The sequence below is a fragment of the Aulonocara stuartgranti genome (assembly GCF_965226115.1).
Source record: "Aulonocara stuartgranti genome assembly, chromosome: 18".
Taxonomy (NCBI): domain Eukaryota; kingdom Metazoa; phylum Chordata; class Actinopteri; order Cichliformes; family Cichlidae; genus Aulonocara; species Aulonocara stuartgranti.
Window position 1 is genome coordinate 33316068 of NC_138954.1, and position 19489 is coordinate 33335556.

The 19489-nt window shown below is 39.5% G+C and overlaps 1 protein-coding gene across 7 annotated transcripts in view; it reads left to right on the plus strand.

The window, feature by feature from the left end:
• astn1 (astrotactin 1) overlaps positions 1–19489 on the plus strand; it is a 488070-nt gene that overhangs the window by 290804 nt on the left and 177777 nt on the right. For all 7 annotated transcript variants that reach the window (XM_082514225.1, XM_082514227.1, XM_082514228.1 and 4 more), the window contains one exon: positions 16755–16859. In XM_082514225.1, the coding sequence (XP_082370351.1) occupies positions 16755–16859 (105 nt within the window). The remainder of the gene's footprint in view (positions 1–16754; positions 16860–19489) is intronic.

A 19489-nucleotide genomic window follows, 5' to 3' on the forward strand; every position in this document is an offset into this window, starting at 1 on the left:
AGGAAATCTGTGTTCCTTGTGGAAGTCAATATGTCTGATCAGGATGGGTCCGTAGCAGCAGCGGCTCTAATTCAGGGCAGCCAGAGGATAAACGATGAAATACCTTCACGACCCTCTGCAGAACAAGTCTCTTTATCAGTGGCTCCCGGATGGAGCTGTTCATCTTCAGAGGTTGGTGAAGGGCATCTGCGGCCCATCATTTCACCAGCTTTGTCATCATATCCTTCTCCTCCCCCTTCCCTCCTTCCCCACGGTGGGGGGGGTGGGGTTTGGTGGGAGAAACACAGTTAACGACACGCAGTCGCTGCCATAACTTTGTCATCCTAATCTGATCAGTTAGTCTCACTTTCGTACACTTTTTTCTACACACATGCAAAATCACAGCGCACTCTGTAGCAGTCGCACCTTGACTGTGCTGTGCTTTGACCTGGTGATGTTACTGCACCTTAGCCGTGCTTCCCCCGCCAAGGGGGTTGCAACCGTATGACACTCCCTGTCACTTCCCTCTGTGCTGGACTAGTTTTATGCTTTGTCAGACTCCACGGGTCTCGTTTCCTAAGTGCTTCTCTGTCTTTCTCCTCCTCCTCTCTTTTTGTCAGTTCCTTTAGATTGTGTTGACATTCAACCAGTTTGTCATGATGGTAATAAATGCAAAGAGTGCATAAACTTTAATGTAGTAAAGAGGGATACGTTGGAATGTTAAAGGACATGTTCCAGGTCATATGTCCTTTAACATATGACAGGTCATATTACAGCATCATTTACTGAATATGCTGTATCGATTTTTCTTTAAACACACGTTAAAAAAAAAAAGTATCACTCATGCTAGAGTGTAAGCTTATGATTAGCCTCTCGAACTGCAGTATCAACTGTAATATCTTCAGGATTAGGAATGTTTCTGCCAGTGGCAGCACGGTGGTGCCGCAGTGAGCACTGTTGCCCCACAGGAAGAAGCTCCTGGGTTCAAACCCACCAGCTGCCCGGGGCCTTTCTGTGCAGTCTATGCATGCATGTGTTTCCTGTGCATGTGTAGGCTCTCTCCAGGTGCCCCAGCTTGCATGGGGTTAGGTTAAGTGGTTGCTCTTCATTTTACATGCACATTTTAGTTAATTACATTTCCGTCGGCTACTTTAGCGAGTCTAAACTAAAGCTGTGAGGCATTTTTGTTTGTGTAAACTTCAAGTGTAAATACACGAAAATTCAGCAGAAGCAGAAACTCTATAGTAATTATGTGTAGGAAGGATTTTAATGTATTTCTCAACACTGATTAATTGCATTGAGTTGCCCCAGCCGGTTCCTGTGTTAAGTGTCAGTTAATTAGCTGACAACATTGGACGGGATAATTAATACAGCTGGGGGTCACAACATTCTACCTGAGGGGAAAAGAGCTGAGGCTGGGGGTCCCGGTGACACAGACCTGCCCTACTTGTAAGAGGCAGGTTTGTGTCACCGAACAGGAGGATTGCTTTAGACCTCACGAGGGTTCAAAGTTTCAGTATACATGCTCGACTTAAGGCCTAGTTTTCAATATTTGTAAAAGCTTTAGACCGCAGTGCCACTCGTGTGCTACAGCAGGACAATGCTGGGTGGATAAGTAATAACCTCAGTGATCTGCTGTGGAGCAGGACTCTCTATCAAAAGGTTTGGAGTTTGAGTTGTTTGTCTTTGGAGGCAGCTGAAGGGCAACAAGAGCACATCACTAATTTAAGTTTGACTTTTTGCTCCAGCTACACCCACCTTCACACACAGAACTCAAGTAGTAAGCTTCCAGTTGTTAACTGGAGGATTCGGCACCGATCTGTTTCAGAGTTGTAGCTTGACGTTTGCTTTTTTCTGCTTCCACATTTTAAAGGGCCGGATGCATTAGGTCAGGTTATACTAACAATCACCATTTAATCCTTTTCACATAACACTAAACATTCTGGATATATGGATTTTATTAAGCTGAAAAAGGGTATATAGGAATGCACCGTGTTATCAGCTGTCTATTTAATACATTCATCAGCATGGGGTATATTTATAGACGGTGGCAGACCTGCGTGGGCGCAGTTTAAATCCAGTAGAACAGGGCTTTTGGGGCATACAGAGTGGCAGTGATTCATAGTTCAACCCAGAGTCCCTCTCTCCCCAAGTCCCTCATAATTAAAGTCGAAGCATATGGCCTTGTGACCACGCAAGCACAGCAGTATCAGCAGAACTTTTCTGGCATCTTATTTTGAATCTCTGGCAACGGCGGCCCCTTTAGTGGTCCCTTCACCCTTCCTTCAACACAGCGGAAATGAAAAGCGTGTCACCTTGAGATGTCACCAGCCACATCTGCCAGCCTAATTATCCCATCTTTTAGGCTTATTGATAATGTGTTTGGCAGTATGATTTGTTAGAGTTTAGCTACATTTGTCAAGCCAACGGCTTCATTGCCTGAAAGGGTTCCCAGAGTGTTGTTGTCAGATGCACACATTTTTATTTATCTATTTTTTTAAAGTTTTGAGCCTGGGATCTAAGTGCAGGAGCTCAGGGTCATGGGGATTTAGTTAACTTTGACACATTTTATTCATAAAACCACAGCAATGACACCAAACGCATTTCAGTTCATTCATTGAAAACATAAATAGCATCGTGATAATGTTGTTCTGCTCGTCTTTTAAGGAGATACTGAGATATTTTAAGAAATGCAAATAATTTCTCTTGTGATCACAGCAACGTCTTTGGCCATTGCTGTGATCTTTGATGCCACATTGCCAGCATAACTACAAGTTTTCATCTTGATTCTGAACAAAAATCATAAAGCACAACTTTATCCATCATACTGAGCCAGGCCCGAGTCCAGAGACTAAGTCGTATCTGCAATGGCGCTTTAAAAGCTGTCTCATTTTCATTGAAATGTCTTATTGTGAAACTAGAAAAAGAATGTCACAGAAAATCAGCTCACACAGACCACAGAGGAATAAGAGGATTTACAAAGTAGTGCCCACTGCAGGTCACAGCAGTAATGCTAGCTTTGGACATGGTCTAAATGTTACTTCAGAGGGGCCAAGTACATTTCCTGCTTGAACAGGGGTTATATGAACAGTGATGCTGGGATTAGTGTAACTCGAAGAGGCTACCTGCTTGAAGGAAGACGAGAACAATGAGAGTTCTTGATAGTAATCTGTCCTTGAAATGTTTGACTTAAGCTCTAATGTAACCAACCCCAGGCCTTCTGCTCAGGATTTTTCTTCCATCCGTCTCTTTTTTTCTTATTTGAATTCATGGCTGAAGAATTCAGGCTCGTGGTGTATTACATTTGGTTTCCTATTAGAAAGTCCGTCCGTCTGCTACTCACCCCTCACTTTTCTTTTTTTTACTTCTCTGTCTTCACTCTCCCCTTCCTCTCTTTTCCCAAGTAAATCATTCATTCCCAGACTTATCCAAGAGTGAAATGGAGCACAGGCCAGGCTAGTTAATGGGGTTCTATGAGCCATAAGATTACTTTCCCACCTGCGCTCATTCCTATGAATCTTCCTTAGAGAAGCGACTGAAATAACAAACCCCACCATAAGCCAAAGTTACAGAAGGACTGTTTAGACAGGATGTGGTTTCCATCAGCTTTGCACTTTTGGTGTCAAGCTTCAGCAAGCCCTGCACTTGTCTGATATTCTTTCCTCTGCTTCCCTTTGAGACAGACTCACACATGTTAACAAGAGAACTCAATTTCGATTCCCTAAGCAGTTTAATTGTAAGTGGAACAAAGACGGTGAGGCTTTTTGTCTCCCTTCCCTCAGTGGAAATCACAGGTTATATTGATTTGTTGATTTATTTATTTCTTTTTTGCTGACATTTTTCTCTCCATTTCTCTGAGTGCTGTGTGTTTTGGGATTTGTAACTCTCATTACCCATGCTCCTCCAGTGACAAGACTTGTTTAGCAGCTTCATGAAAATTGAGTCTGCTTTTTCATACTGTGGCTATTTTTCTACAACCATGTTATTGTTTGATGAAGCCACGAAGACCAGTATTGACCAGTGATGGCTCATTGTCACAGACAAGTGAAATCATATAACCATAGCACTGAGGGGGATTAAAATAGGAGGTATGGTCACATTTCAGATCATTTTCAGTAAATGACTCGTTCGCTGTTTAATATGACACTAAGCCTGATGATAGGACTGTCTCGATCAAGGTTACAAGGATTGTTAAATTTCTCAAAATTGAAATGATTAATTTCTTTGTTTTTAAAACAACATAACTGTTTAAAGTTATGTAGACAAAATATATTCACATATATGTAGCAGCTGGAAAAACACCTGCGTATCTTCGACCTATCAAATGAATTTAGGGTTTAGAAAATACAGATTTTATCTTCAGACCTCTGCAGCCATAAAGATCTGAGCACAAAGTCATTTCTTGTGTTTCATATTTTACTGACAGAGAAAAGCAAACATTTCAGCTTGAAAAAAAGAAAAATGTTCATCTTTTATTACACAAAAATGTCATTTTGGGTCATAAGGTCCTAAAATCCTAAAATACAAGAGCTGCATGTGACATAAACCACATAAACTACATAAAACACACTACAGCATTTATAGCCTAAGATAATTTAAAATCCCTGTCCCTGTTTGGGACTTTAAAACACACACACACACACAAAATCATTACCAACATACATCTATATAATATATGCACACATTAAAAATAAGCCACAAGCTGACAGAACACTTATAGGGAGCTTATTATGTATACACCTATATATTATTTTAAGATGATTTATGGTAAAATCATCAGAACTTAAACATGTTTAGTTTCTTGAGCACATTGTAATTGTAATGGTGCACCCTGATAGGTTTTTATCCCACATTTTATTCCTGCATCTTTGTTGGCAGGGATAGCTCAGTAGGTAGAGTGTTTGCCCCATGATTTCAAGGTCGGGAGTTCAAGGTACCCTCGAGCAAAGTACCGTCTGCCCACTGCTTCACTGAGTGAATGGGTTAAACATAGAACTAAGCAATTTTCTACAGGACTAATAAAGTATACATTATTATTTAATCATATATCAACACAAGGGACCGAAGTGTTGTGCATGTCGCTTATGGCCATGAGGTTACAAGGTGATTTCCATGAGAGAAAATCACTGTCTGCGTAAAAGTAATTGGAACTAGTATCTAATAAATTCAAATGTATGTGAGCTTGTTTTTGCAAGTTTTGAACATGTTTCTCAAAATGTTTAAAACTTGAGGACCATTTGGAGATTTTTGCATCATGCAACTTGCTTTGCCTCTTTCTCTTTGGATAATGCAAAAGCAGACAGGTGAGCAAACATGGGTCACACAGCAAGAAAGTCCAGTAGACGGGAACCGAGCTTGTTGATTCACGTTCTAGTGAGCTCCTACACATACTGTAGTCTTTGACTTTGATTTATGTAATGTTACACAGCCAGAGCCCAGCACTGTCCAATATTTATGAGTTTAAAATATAAACTCATGCTAGAGTCGCTGGTAGACAGAAACGTTCTGCTTTATTATTAAATGTTCAAGCTTCCTAAACCCTTTAAAGCCTGAACCAAGAAATAATTCCCAGAAAGTTCACATTTTTTCCTTGTAAATGGAGTGTTTATTAAGCATTGTGAAGAGTTAGTTAAATATTAATTTGTCCTTTCAATTTCTTGTTTAACATTGTATTGCACAGGTGATTTGGGTATTTATTATTGATTTAGCCTGATGTCAGCTGTAATAATAACTCCCACAGTGACTTCCCTTCAGCAGTGTAGTGAGAGACTTCACTGAGACTGACCAGCAGTCAGGATGTTATGGGTTAAATAGTTAGAATATCACCTATGGCTTAATTAAAGATGTAACGTACCCACTGTTCTTCATCATTTTTAGGCTGCGTGTTGTTTTTCTGCTTTAAAGGTTCTTATAGCAGCTGCACAGTAACAGCAGGAGACCAGACAAGTGCTTCCCACATGCACCTTCCTACTTACAGATAACTAATAAGAGCTCAGGCATTGTAAACTCTTTCGACTTTATTCGTGTTGAAGCGTAGCTCAAGCATGATTTTGGCCCCGATGTCTAATTTTAGACTATCGGTCCGCCTTGAAGTCCTGATCAAGAATTGGCAACTAGTATATTGGTTTTGTTGCTGCTTTCTACATCAGCCATTTTCTGTCCTAATTGGTTCTATTTCTGTTCAAAGATCTTTGGCGTCAAGCTACAGCTCAGCTTTGCAGCCCTTCTTAAAGTCACCAAGCTTTTTCTTTTCATTTCTTCACCTCATTTTTTCACGTCGCCTGTCTTTTGCGTTGCTTTATGCTTTAATAGCTGCTTTATCTTTGACTCTTTATTCTGTACCAACACTCTCACTGGAGGGAAAGAACTTTTACATTCTGTTCGACTGAAGTGTTACACAGACATATAGGTCTTTCATCAGTTTGAAGTTTAATATTGCTGTTAATCACATAGTCAGCCATGACACGGCCACGGTGCATTTAATCTGCTTTAGTATACGACCCATGTAGTCCCGTCTTCATCCATCTGAAGGAAGTTTGAAAGAACCGTGTTTCCCTCTGTTCACATAAACCTGCTTCATTCTCAGCTGGTGTTAAACAGCAGGACTGTTCGGGGCTCCGTCCTGGTCATTCTCATCATGGACAGCGAGCTGTTCATTGTAGCAGTAATTTGTACACCAGCTGCTAACACTGTCAGAAACAACATGTAAGGAGCTATTATAAGCCTGTGTGATGCTGGGATGTGTCGGTCCTTTCAGTTATTGAGGAGGAGATTACAGAGTACTGAAGATTGTACTCGACTACTTCATTAATTCTTGAGTTTGAAGTCTCTGGAATATTGACAGACACAATGTGTGATCTGGTTATATTCAAAAGGTGGGCCCACCATAACAACAAAAGATCATATTTCACTTTAGGAGTTCAGATTTGACAGCTCCTTTTTATTTTCACACAAAGACTTCCTAATGACTAAACCTGCTCTTTCAGGAGCCAGGCGAGCCTGTAATTTCACTTACTATTATTTTGCTCCACAAAGTGGCCCGTTTCACATTGTTCAAGTCCATGTGTGATGCAGTAAGCGTGAGCATTCCTGCCTTTGTATTATTAATAGTGAACAGCACTGCAATCATCGCAGCAGCGCTGTGACACTGAGACCCTGTGGTTCCTTTTTGATTTATTGGATTGAGTTGTATTATAAGGTACATCCCATAATTTGCTCCTACATTATTTCATTGTAATGAACAAAACTAATGAGATTAAATATAATGCAGTCAAACACGAGATTAATGTAAAGCATTCAGATGAGTCAACACAGCAAGTAGGAAAGAAGTCATCTAAGGCAAGTTTCTGTATTTTCAGTTTCTCTTATGAAGTTTATGTATCATTTAAAAGGCATAAACATCTATCTTTTGACACTGAGACAATTTTTGCTATTTAATCTATGTACCAACAATGATTCGAGTTACAGTTGGATGGTGAGTATGGAGTAAAAGTGCAGAATTTCAACTTTTGAGAACAGTTACACAAATAAAATTGCAACCAAGTTCCATCAGGAAATTACTGCTGTTTTTATTCCCATGCCCCTGTTTCAAAGGGAAAAATGTAATTGCACAATTCACTCAACGGCTGATTTCACTGAGAGACATGAACTATTTCCTTGTTAGTTCTTAATGTAATTTATAGGTTAAAGGTCTGGAGTTGATGACACAATTGGGGCATTTGCATGTGGAATCTGTTAGTGTGAATCCACAATAAGCAGTGAAAGCAGATTTCAGTGCCAGGAAATGGGAAACATCTTTAGGCTGCAAAAACTAAATAAGTCCATCAGACTAATGCAGCAGTTTCTGTCAAGTAAACCCTTCAGAATCTTCTGAGAAGAAAAAGATTGAAATGGTGAGTTGAGACGGAACACTTGCCAGGACGTATACATTTCATTATCCATCTCCACCATATTCATCCAGTGCATACAACACCTGTAAAGCACGGTGTATGCAATGTGATGCACGGGCATGCATAACGTCTGATGGCACCGAGTGGGAGGTGTTTAGTGATGATGTGGCAGAAGACAGAAGCAGACAGATGAATTGTGGAGTGTAGAGAGCTGTACTTTCTGCTCAGATGGACAGCGCTTCAAGGTTCACATAGATAGTGACCCAAAGCGGACTGCAAAAGCAAACGAGCTGTTTTCAGAGGTATAAAAGAGGGATATATTCTGCAGTGTCCAATTCATTCACTTTGTATCAACCCAAGCAAGAAAGACAAAACTGAAGACAGAAAGACCCCAAAGAAAAATCCTCACAGGAGGGGGAAGTCAGTCTTTGTCCACAGGCTCCAGACTTCAGTCGTTGCTTGAAAAGAATTCCCCAAAAACCATTATTATGAATTTGTCCAATTACATTTAAGCCTCTGACAGTGGGGGATTAATGATTTTTACTAGAGATGGACCAATCTGATATTACGTATCAGTATCGGTCCGATACTGATGTAAATTACCGGATCGGATATCAGAGAGAAATAAAAAATGTAATCCGATCCATTAAATATCAAAAAAGCACCTCACAAAACTTGCGACACGGCGACTCGGCTCATAACCGTAGCACATCGCAGCAGTGTGCTCACGTGATAGAGCGGCTGTGTGTATTTGTAGCCTCGCTACCAAACCAGCATTTCATCTCCGATGAAGTGATCCGAGAGAGAAGTAAAGCAAGTGTGTAAGTTCATCTCTGAATGTTTGTAAAGCATTCCAGCGTTAAGTTTAACAACCGATATATGGAGCGACTGCCTCTTCTTGCTGCTACTTCAATCGTGAAACTGATCAATGATCAGCTGATCGGCTTTTCTGTCTCGAGTCCGTCTCTCTTGTTTGTTTTTGGCCCACTTCGAGCCAGAAAGAGGAAACCAGCGGCTGAACAACAGCAGCACGTTTAAGCTTGATCAGCTGTTGTTAGAATTTATTTAATATTACTTTGTACACCAGGATCTTTTTCTACGTAGCTGACGCTGGTAACTGTGCAGGGGCGGATCTAGCAAAGTTTAGCCAGGGGGGCCGATAGGGCATGAACAGGGAAAAGGGGGCACAAAGACATACTTTTCTTTCTTATTCTCATTTAAAATGTCTAGCTTTTAATAAATAATTATCTGACACCCAAAGTTTTAATCTGATGTAAAATGTATAGAAGTCCATTACTGTATATAGTAACTGTTAAGTCTAATATACCCTAGTAAGCTATAGTACTTTTTCCTTTGGGAACCATCTGTGCAGTCTGCAGTTCTGTTGAAGGAAGATGTTGAATCTATTTAATTATTCTTGAAAAATAATTGATTTCTGTGCATTTTTTTCACACTGCATCAAATTAAAGTTGATTACTTCGATTAAGCATCGTGAGGTGGAGGGGGGTTCCCTATTATTTTTTGCTGGGAGTTTGCAACCCTATTAGTCAGGTTGCTTAATATTTCTGCTAAGTACTCTTTAAAATACCAGAATAGGGAGGATGGAGCAGGTTTAAGTTTATTAGATTGATCAGTGTTGCTGAACTATGAAATATTTTGGGTGCAGTGTATTTTTTACATACAGGTCTAACAGAATAGCTTTAGTGTTGTTGTTTATTTAAACTTGAGTATGAACTTATACAAAATGCAGCAAGATATTAAAAAAACAGTTTTATTGATTAAAAAATACACTACATCGGATTCATATCGGTATCGGCAGATATCCAAATTTATGATATCGGTATCGGACATAAAGAAGTGGTATCGTGCCATCTCTAATTTTTACTATCCAAGAAATCTGTGCTGCCCTCTGGGGCACCTGTCTCCCAACTGCATAAAGCTCAGAGTGCTGATTAGTGCTGAAATGTATGGATGCAGTTTTGGAAACTTGAAGATGTCCGAGGATATAAAGTTTTCAGCGTTTTTTGTTTTTCGTTGTAAGCGAAACAATGCAGCACATTTATGATTTATTGTATGCTTCAAGTGTCAAAATGTTACTTGAGCTTAAACTGCCACGGCAGCAGTATCTGTGTAGTGTGGTGGTTTGAAAAATATAATGTGTCTCTCAGAAGAGAAAGCACTCAAGTTACAGAGTGTAGTTAACTACAGCAGTAAATGTATGCACAGCTAACTTGTGCTTAGCTGGACCTTCACCTCAGCTGAGGTTTGCTGTTTTTCGGCAGGTTTTGTTGTTTCGTTTTCGTTTTTTTTGTTTTTTACTTTTTAAGATTATTTTCCCCAGTGTGGTCTTAATAAGAAAAATTTCCCCCGTTGTATTTTTACACAGGAAATCAGCCTTCGTACACAGCGCGGCCCTGAGCAAGTTGCTTCTGTGAAAGGCTGCGTGCAGAGAGACTGTGAACTTGGGATGTTTGCAAAGTGAAGTTCAGTCAAATTAATCATTCTGTCAGACAATGAGAGCAGAGCACCCCAGGGCTAAAAGGGAGACAAGGCCTTTCAGCAAGAAGAAGAATACGCTGCACTACAGTATATGTTTTAGGCTTGTTATTCATTTTTACTAAGGGAGGCGGGGGATGGAGATGGGGATGGGGAGGTTATGTAGTAGAGCGCTCTCGCTCTCGTGGTGCCGGGGAATATATCTATCGTTCCGGGGAGCCATTTCCCATAAGAGGGGATAAATGGATGTAGCTGAAGGTGAGGACAATGCAGGAACATCACATTTAGAGGCTTATTCATCAAGTTCATACGTGGTGTCAAGCCTCTGCCAAATGTTGCATTTTCACAGCACCCTTGTAGAGGAACTGTTACTGGCCTTGTACACAACAATCGTCATACTTCATATCTAATTTATGTGTTGATGTTTATTCTCAAAAGAAACACCGTTGCATTCGCTCTTCAGTTTCTCTGTTATTTTTTAGACAGGTCCAGCTTCCTTTTGCACCAGGACCACTTCCACTTAGACCTTTTCTCAAACGTACAAGTCAGCAGTCAAAGCAAAAGCCTCACAACAATTGCCCTCTAATAATATTTAATTTATTTTGCAAACTGAATGCAATGATTTGCACATCTCTTATGACACATGCAAGACAGTAGAAGGTACAAATTTATCTATAAGTTTTTTTGGCAGTTTTTAGGATAATATGATTATGATATAACATGATGAAGATGAAAACCATTCTGACTCAAAGCTATTGCTGAACATGTATATAATGGACCCCTAATTACAGTCTGATCCTTACCCATACCTATAATATTGAACGGCACAGCTGAAAATGAATATTTCCTGGAGCTGTGGATGGTTTTCCAAACTAAAATTGTTATTTTATACTAAGTTCAACTCAATCACACAAAAGATAAAACATCACAATTAGGGATGGGTATTGATAACATTTTCCTGATTCCGATTCCATTTTCGATTCTGTTTAACGATTCTTTATCGATTCTCTTATCGATTCTTATTTTAAAAAGGAGAACACTAAGGTCGATTAGCTTAGAACTGTGTTTTATATCGTCTCTTTGAACAAGATAGAAATTTAGAAGTAACATGGCCTTACAAACCCAACAGTGAGATCTTAAGAGATCCACAGCCTACAGCTCTTCAATGTGGTGTCACAGGGTCCCCAGGACAAAAAATTGTAAATGTAAAACAATAAAATAAATATTCTTCTGTAGCAATAATAAAGTATAACATAAATTATTCTGTAGCAATTACACAAGAATATCCAGTAATGTCCCTGCCTACAATTAAACACACTCACTTACTGAAAATCATCTGCTGTGGCAAATGGGTGCAAGCCTTTGACCACAAACTTAGACACTGCTCGGTGACGTTCGTCTATCCTGGCCTGAAAGGAGACGCTACCGGTAGACTGCAGTGAGAACTGCCAGCGAGCGCCAGCCAGACTCTGTCTGTCTCTCTCATCATGGTCACCTAAATGCACAGTAATGGCAGGTTTGTAATAAGGCAGATCGCGCTATCATAATATGCACTGTTAGTTGATTATTTACCTGCCGCATTAACGGGAGAGGACGTGCAAACGTTACCGCTGCTGCTGGGTTGAGATTCACGAGTCCGGAGCGGAATTAAAAACACGACATTCATTTAAGGTCATCGCGTGTTTTGTGAGCTTTTGCATATTCGTAGTGTTTCCTCCCTTAAATGAAATATCTACTTTGCAAGTATTGCAAGTTGCCCTGTTGTCATCCGTTCTCGTAAAGTATAACCAAACTTTTGAGTGTTTGAGCCGCTTAGGCGCCGTGTTTCCTGCCAGGTAAATGACGCTCCGCAACATGGTGACGTCATTCGGGGCGACTGGAATCAATAAGGGAATCGTTTGCAAAAATGGCAAACAATTCCAAGGAAGTGAAACAGTGGGAACCGGTTCTCAACAAGAACCGGTTTTCGATACCCATCCCTAATCACGATTGAGTATTGACCCTGGGCATGACAGTTTAATTGTTTTATAATGTGTAGTGGAGTTGATAACATTTCAACAGAAAGACTAACGTGTCCTTATTCAACATATCTGTATTTTTTCCTTCTTTTAGGTTATTTCCACACAGCATGCATAACTGAGAAAGAAAGCTGTGATTCAGAGCGTACTTTATCACGTGCCTCGGACTTATCAGTGCAGGAATTCATACCTCGCTAACATTTAATCTGACACAGAATCAAAAATGATCTGGGATCAGACAAAAATATAAACTCTATTATCATAAAAATGAATGTTTATCTGATCCTTAACTAGTTTGTGTCACAACAACTACTTGTTGGCCTAACCCTAACTACTAACCTTTAATGTATTTGATCGTATTTTGGCTTTTGAAAGTCAGGGACAAGAAGTGTGCACCATAAGTTATCCTGATATTTTGGAGAGAAAAACAAAACCAAATTCACTTCTAAATAAAGCAAAGCTTTTGTATGTGTCATTTTAAAAGATTTTGAGGGGCTGAACTGTCAGAGGTGCAGATCAGCTTGTCTTGATGGTGTCTTTGTGGATGTCAGATCAGAAAAACCCTTGCATCTGCTGTTCTACACACCTCTAAGAAGCTGTTTCTGTTCAAATCTTTGTCACAATTTCTGTAAAGTTAACACATCTGCACCTTCAGTACTTTCCCCCCCAATTTCTAAACCTGCTGTTACACTTTAAATGGTGAAATGAAGTATGATGATCTCTAGCTAGCCTTCCATACAAGGGACAAAAAAGTTCGTCCTCAGAAAGGTGATAGATGTGTCCCAGCCAATTTCAGTTCCACAATATGCATCACAAATTCTTCACGCTGGTTACTGATATGTCTTCATTTCTTTGCCGTGCACATGCACCTCCACCCTTCACTGGCGAATGCAGACATCCTTTTTCCCTAGTCATCATTTATTGTTACCCTCTCACCTTTTCATAAAATAGGTGCACTTTTTCTCTCCAAAGCACACAGGCAACCTCATATGCACACACACCGACACACAGTTCTTCTCTTTCCCTCCATGTCTTTGCCTCTACGGTGTCTGCAGTTGCAGGATATGCGTCTCAGTCCACAGCACTATTCAGATACCTTCTGAATGTGCTTGCAAACACCGTGGGAGCAGTCACAGTGATGTATTGCCGTAATCCCACTGATGCAACATGACATGGCTGTCAGTTGCCATGGGATTCTGGGTGATTTATATTCAGCAGATCTGTTTATGGTCTGATATTAGTGATGTTAAAGGCCTGATCTGGCACTCTTATCTTTAACTAAGGGTGTCTTGCCACTGGACAGGCAGACGCTTTATTCACAACGAGGGCTAAAGAATTTTTGCGTAATCAAACTATTTCATTTTCACGATCCCCAACAGAGAAGAGACAAAGATTATATATTCACTTAACATCTCGTTCCCTTAGATTATGTGTGCTCCATCACAAACTGTAATTTATAATTGATCAGTAAAAAAAAAAAAAAGCTCGATTCATTCTTTAATTGTGGTTCTCTTGCATCTAGGTCTTTCCCACTGTGGTACTCGATAAATGTTTCTACGTTGTCATGTGTGCCATTGCAGGCTCATTTCCATGTCTATGTGCTGTGCTTTATCTGCCACCAACTATTTCTTGCCTTGGATAAGCCAGCAGATCGGCAGTCAGGGAGCGAAGAGCGTGCACAGCATTTGATAAACTGTGCGGTGGATCAAAATGAAAAATACAAATAAAACAAAAGAAAAACAAACGTTTGCACATGGGTGACTTTTTCGGACAGACGGTGTCAGCAGGGAAAGCTAAATGAGACTATCAGTATATGTAATATACTGACCTGTAAATGAATGCTGTGTGAAAAAATAGCAGCATGAAAAATATCAACTGATGGCACTCCGACACATAGCTACACCGAGGTGCTCGAGCACTCTGAGGTATCTGGCAAAATGCACACAGATCTGCATAAATGAAAAACCTTCAAATTGGGTATTGATTTATTCGGATTCATTTATTAGCCAACAAGCTGGAGTCCTTATTTGTGCATATGAAATAATAACACAGTTTGACAGGCATAAAATAGCATTTCCGCATCAGCAAGTTGATTCTCAAGGAGAAACTGACGACTGGGATATATAAGCATGATGTGCAGTGTGACATTTTTAGGGAACTGGAAAAGTGAAGGACAAGAGAAGACGTGGCAGACCTAAACTTATCTACAGCAAATATAAAGTATCTGAAAGTCATGTCCTTAAACATAAAAAATAAAACATTAGGGGGAAAAAAAAAAATCGAGCAAAGACCTGACTGGAGAGAACCATATGACCATTCACTGATCGATCTACAGTTTGCCATAGTCTTATTAGAAATGGTCTCAGTGAAAGGGTGGCTGTCAAGAAGCCAGTCATTCAAGCAAGGGAAACAAGAAGGAAATGCTGTGGTATACCAAATTACACGAGAACTGGACTGAAAAGGTCTTATGCAGAGATATATCAGAATTAGACGTTTTTGAAATCACTATCGGTTTATATGAAGGAGGTCAGGAGGTACGACAGTGTCTACAGCCATCTGTAAAATGCTGTCTCCGCTCTGTCGTGGCTCGTCGTGGTTATATACACAGAAAAGGTCAGATTTTGATCCACTGTGCAGAACCTTTTATTAAGCATCTGGTTGGCAGCAGCTCCATTCTTTTGAACATGACAATGATCCCAAAGCAAGGTCATAACTGGGTAGAGCTAAATGCACAATGGAACACCGTCAATGATGGACTGGCCCCCCCAGAGCCATCCATCTTCATCTGGACAGAGGATGGAACAAAAAGCAGCCAACATCCAAAGAAGAGTTTTGAACAGCCTTCAAGAAGCCTGAAGAGGAAGAGGAACACATATTTACGAGAGTTTATACTATGCTGAAGAACAAAGGTGGCCATACCAAATATTGTCTTGCAAGCTGGTTAGAATTGTACAAAACTGTATTTACATGTATATTTGCAGCTTTCATTAAATTGCTACAACTATTTCCTGTTTTCCTAGCAGCATATAACGAAATTAACACATTACCAAACTCAATCAATCCTGTGTTTATTTGTTAGCACAGAAGAAAACTTTGAATGTCTGGCATATTAATTCTTAGAAGCAATATTCTGTTGCTGTACAAAATGACTTTAAAAACTCTGCAGACTAAAGTGGATGACCAGAAATAACACGACACTTCAGGTTTTTTTACCTTTTGTTTAGGTTTTCTTTTGGTTTTTACATGATTTTAATGTGAAGGACAAGTTGATCTGATTTGCAAATAAACTAATAAGCCTTAAAGTTGAAAAAACACTGGAAACTTGTATGGTTAGTGAAAAACATGTAGCAACATAAATAGTTAACTAATTAGGAAACTTTCATCCACCCTTTTAAAAATCACACTGAGTATACTATTTTCTCTGTTATGCCATGAGACCTTATCTCTTTTTCAAATGGTAATACTTTTGTCTTAATAGATTTTATTAATACATCAACTAAAATGAAAGATAAGTTGTAATCTCATTAATTTTCGGGGGGTTGACTTGAACAGAAATTATTGTTGTGTCTGAGTATAAGAGAAGTTATTTGAATCACTTCTAGTTATGCATAAACCACAGCCTATCATTGTCATACAGAGGACACGGGTCATAAAAGAGAATACACTGAATTATGGGTAATTGCCCTTTTTGTACGAGGCTAATTAGGAGTTATTACAGACTTTTAGTGTTTAGTGCAAATTCAAAGTGAATCAACAGTTGAGATAAAAGAATTTGCGATGAAGCTATTTAGTCTTATGAGTAAATATTCAATCTGCTATGATTGTTTTATGATAAACAGCAGGCAGGTTTCAAGAAATAAAAATTCTCATATAATGTGAACACTGTGTGACCCTGCATGAACTTACATTATAAAGAGCTTCAGAAACTCACAATATTTGTTTGATATTTGGCCCCAAGATGTAAAAGTTTGCTGTGTGACTGATACTAACATAGTCTTACTTTAGAATTAATGCGTTTTATACTTAAAGGAGTTCAGTATATTACCATATTTCTGAATAAATGCTAATGTTGCCATTTCCTTTTTTTTTTTCTAAGTAGCAGGTAGCTGCAGATGCAGGTTGTTTCTCTTGATCTTAAACTGGAGCCTGTTCTCCCGTCATCTAAGATATTATTCATATTTATTGCATTTCCTTCCTGATTTTTCAGGTAAAGTAAACAAGAATGAAATATAGGGCCACCCTTTGATGTTGCACTGAAGACTGCAATCTCCTCTGCTTTGTGGGAGTAAATAACACAAAAATATTATAGTTTTCTTTGCTTTATTTATTTTGTTTTACAGGAAGTGTGTTTTTTATGTGTGTATAATTGCAGGTATGGTGAACTACAGCGAGGTGTCTGGTTATCCGCTCGTTCAGCACTGGAATCTTCGCTCTGTGCTCTATCACGTCAAACTCAATCAATGGGTCCTCTCTCAAGGTAAATCACACCGAGCTTATATTACTGATTCTTTATTTATATTGTTAGTAACCTTGCTTCGGTCTCCACTGAGAGGAGCAGGATCGTAATCTATCAGTTACTTAATGGTTAATTTTTAACCAGAAATGTGATTAGCTGGCAGACTGCCATCTTTTTTACTGTCATATTAGATGCATTTAAAGCTGAACTTCATGTTGCACAACCTGGGTCTTGAATTCTAAATGCAAATTAAGCCATTTATGTAAACACTGCTTTTGTGCTTTAAGGCAATCATTAACAATATTAAAAAGACACTTTTTAGTTTAACTTTTTTTTTTACTTTTATATATTTTTACTAGCGGTGCAACAATACACAAAATTCACGGTTCGGTTCGATACTTTGGTGTCACGGTTCGATATTTTTTCGATACAAAAAAAATGTTCATGCCTTTTTAATTTGTCATTTATTAAAATTATAAATATATATTTTTACTCAAAAGTACAGTTTAATTTAATGTTGCTGAAACAACAAAATAATAATAATAATAATAAAAAATCTATCTGTCAGGTGTCGCTGTGTGCAGGCAGGAATAGGACCCAAAGTGCAGACTCACGGCACGCAAAAGTATATTTCAAAACTCAGCTTTTATTGCTAGATGGCAAAACGTAACAAAAATCCAAATAAACTTACATGAGCAGGCAGACAGAACACACAGCATAAACGAGGGTAGATCACAACACAGACACAGAGAAACACAGGGCTTAAATACACAGAGGGAGCAATCAGGGAATGGGTAACAGGAGGGAAACACAGCTGGGGCAAATCAGGCCTAATGAGACAAGGGGAAGCAAAACCAGATACATTAACATCAGACATGGACCTTCAAAATAAAACAGGAAACATAACACAGACTGAACTAAAGACACAGACTCACACGCAGGCACTGCAACAGAGGGAACAGGGCAGACACAGACACTGACTGGACACGATGTCGGCGTAACCGTGCAGTCATATTCGTTGTGTTCCCACTAGTGCTGTCAGCGTTAATCTGAAATGACGTTAACGCCACAACAAGGCAAATCTCCGTTAACGAGCTACCGCGGATCGCCCCGTGCATGGGGCTGGACGGCGTCAACACGTTAACAAGCTAACTGCGCTAACACACTAGTTCCCACAAATTGAGCATTGCGTGGCACATCTGACATACTGTTTTACTTTTGTCCATGACGCGCTTACCTTCAGGGTCATACGTCACATGAGCACCAAGATAGTTCCAAACGCCAGATCTGAATGAGGGTGGGAGAGATTCAGCTTGCCATGTTGCAAGGAGCTTAGCTTCTGTCTTGCTAGCTTGCGCTGCACTCAGTGGATCTGCGCTCAACAGTGCAGCCTAGGCGGAGTAGTCGAACGCAGATCCACTGAGCGCTCAACACAGACAGCATCGTCAGAAGAAAAGTTGATAAAATTGTTGATACATAGGGGTACCGAACCGAAAGCACTGTATCGAACGGTTCAATATCGATACGAGTATCGTTGCACCCCTAATTTTTATATATGTGTATCTCCTGTAACAAACACAAAAAGTTCAACACAACAACACAGTCCCAGTATCCATCAAGAAAAGCACACTGAGCACAATGAGGTCTAAATATCTCATGTCATTGTTGAATTTTTTAGACCAAAGTAGCATCATATGGTTTCAGTTGCGTCCTTTATATAACATGAAACCCATGTTGCAAAGTTAAAAACAGTCAGTTATTGGCTGATCGTGGCGGAGCTGTTCCGCCGCACTGCTTGAAGAAAATAAATGAATGAGGGGCGAGTTCCTTTTAATTAAGTACCTAATTAGATACAAAGTGTTAATTTTAAAAGGGTGCAAACTAACAAGTGACTCAGAAAGCACAACCAGAAAATATAAATGTAATTACAACCTCAAGTTCTTGATCAGCTGAAAAAACTTGCAGCTAATTGAATATCGAGTAATATCTAGAGGCCGAATGCACCGGTCCAAACTAAATCCGAATAAAACGGCGTAAACATGTTTTTCTAGCAGTAACAGCAAAGGTTGGTAACAGTTCACATAAAACGGTGGCCTTTGTACGAGCACGCAGAGTCAGGCCTGATAATGGGGTGCTAAAGTTTAAGGTGAGGTTAATGCCTCATAGCCCGAGAAAATGAAATCACATAACCAGCAGAGCCCGAAGGAATAGACACGTTAAACAGTTTTATTCATTGTAGGAGGAGAGAGGTTGGAATGTCACAGTGTGATAAGTGAAGATTAAAGTCTGATGAGACACACCGTCAGCTGTGCAAAAGCAAACCCAAGCTCATTGACAATAGCTTTTTAGGTCTGTTGTCATCTGTGACATTAAAGCTACTTCCCACAAAATCTAGCTGTATAAATAAAGTTTGCACCTGGCGTCACATTGAGGGCGATATAGAAACAATTCTTATCACGATAACGTTATTGTCATATCAGTCGAGAATGATATATGTCACGATAGAAATCAAAAGACTTTTTCTGTCAAGCTTAAAGGTTTTTTCACTCCTAAATGTGAACATGTCAGGTTAATTTTGGTCCAAATATTGCTTAAACCAAAATTGTTTGTCAAGTTGTACATGTACTTTAACAGTGTGCGGCTGTGTTTTA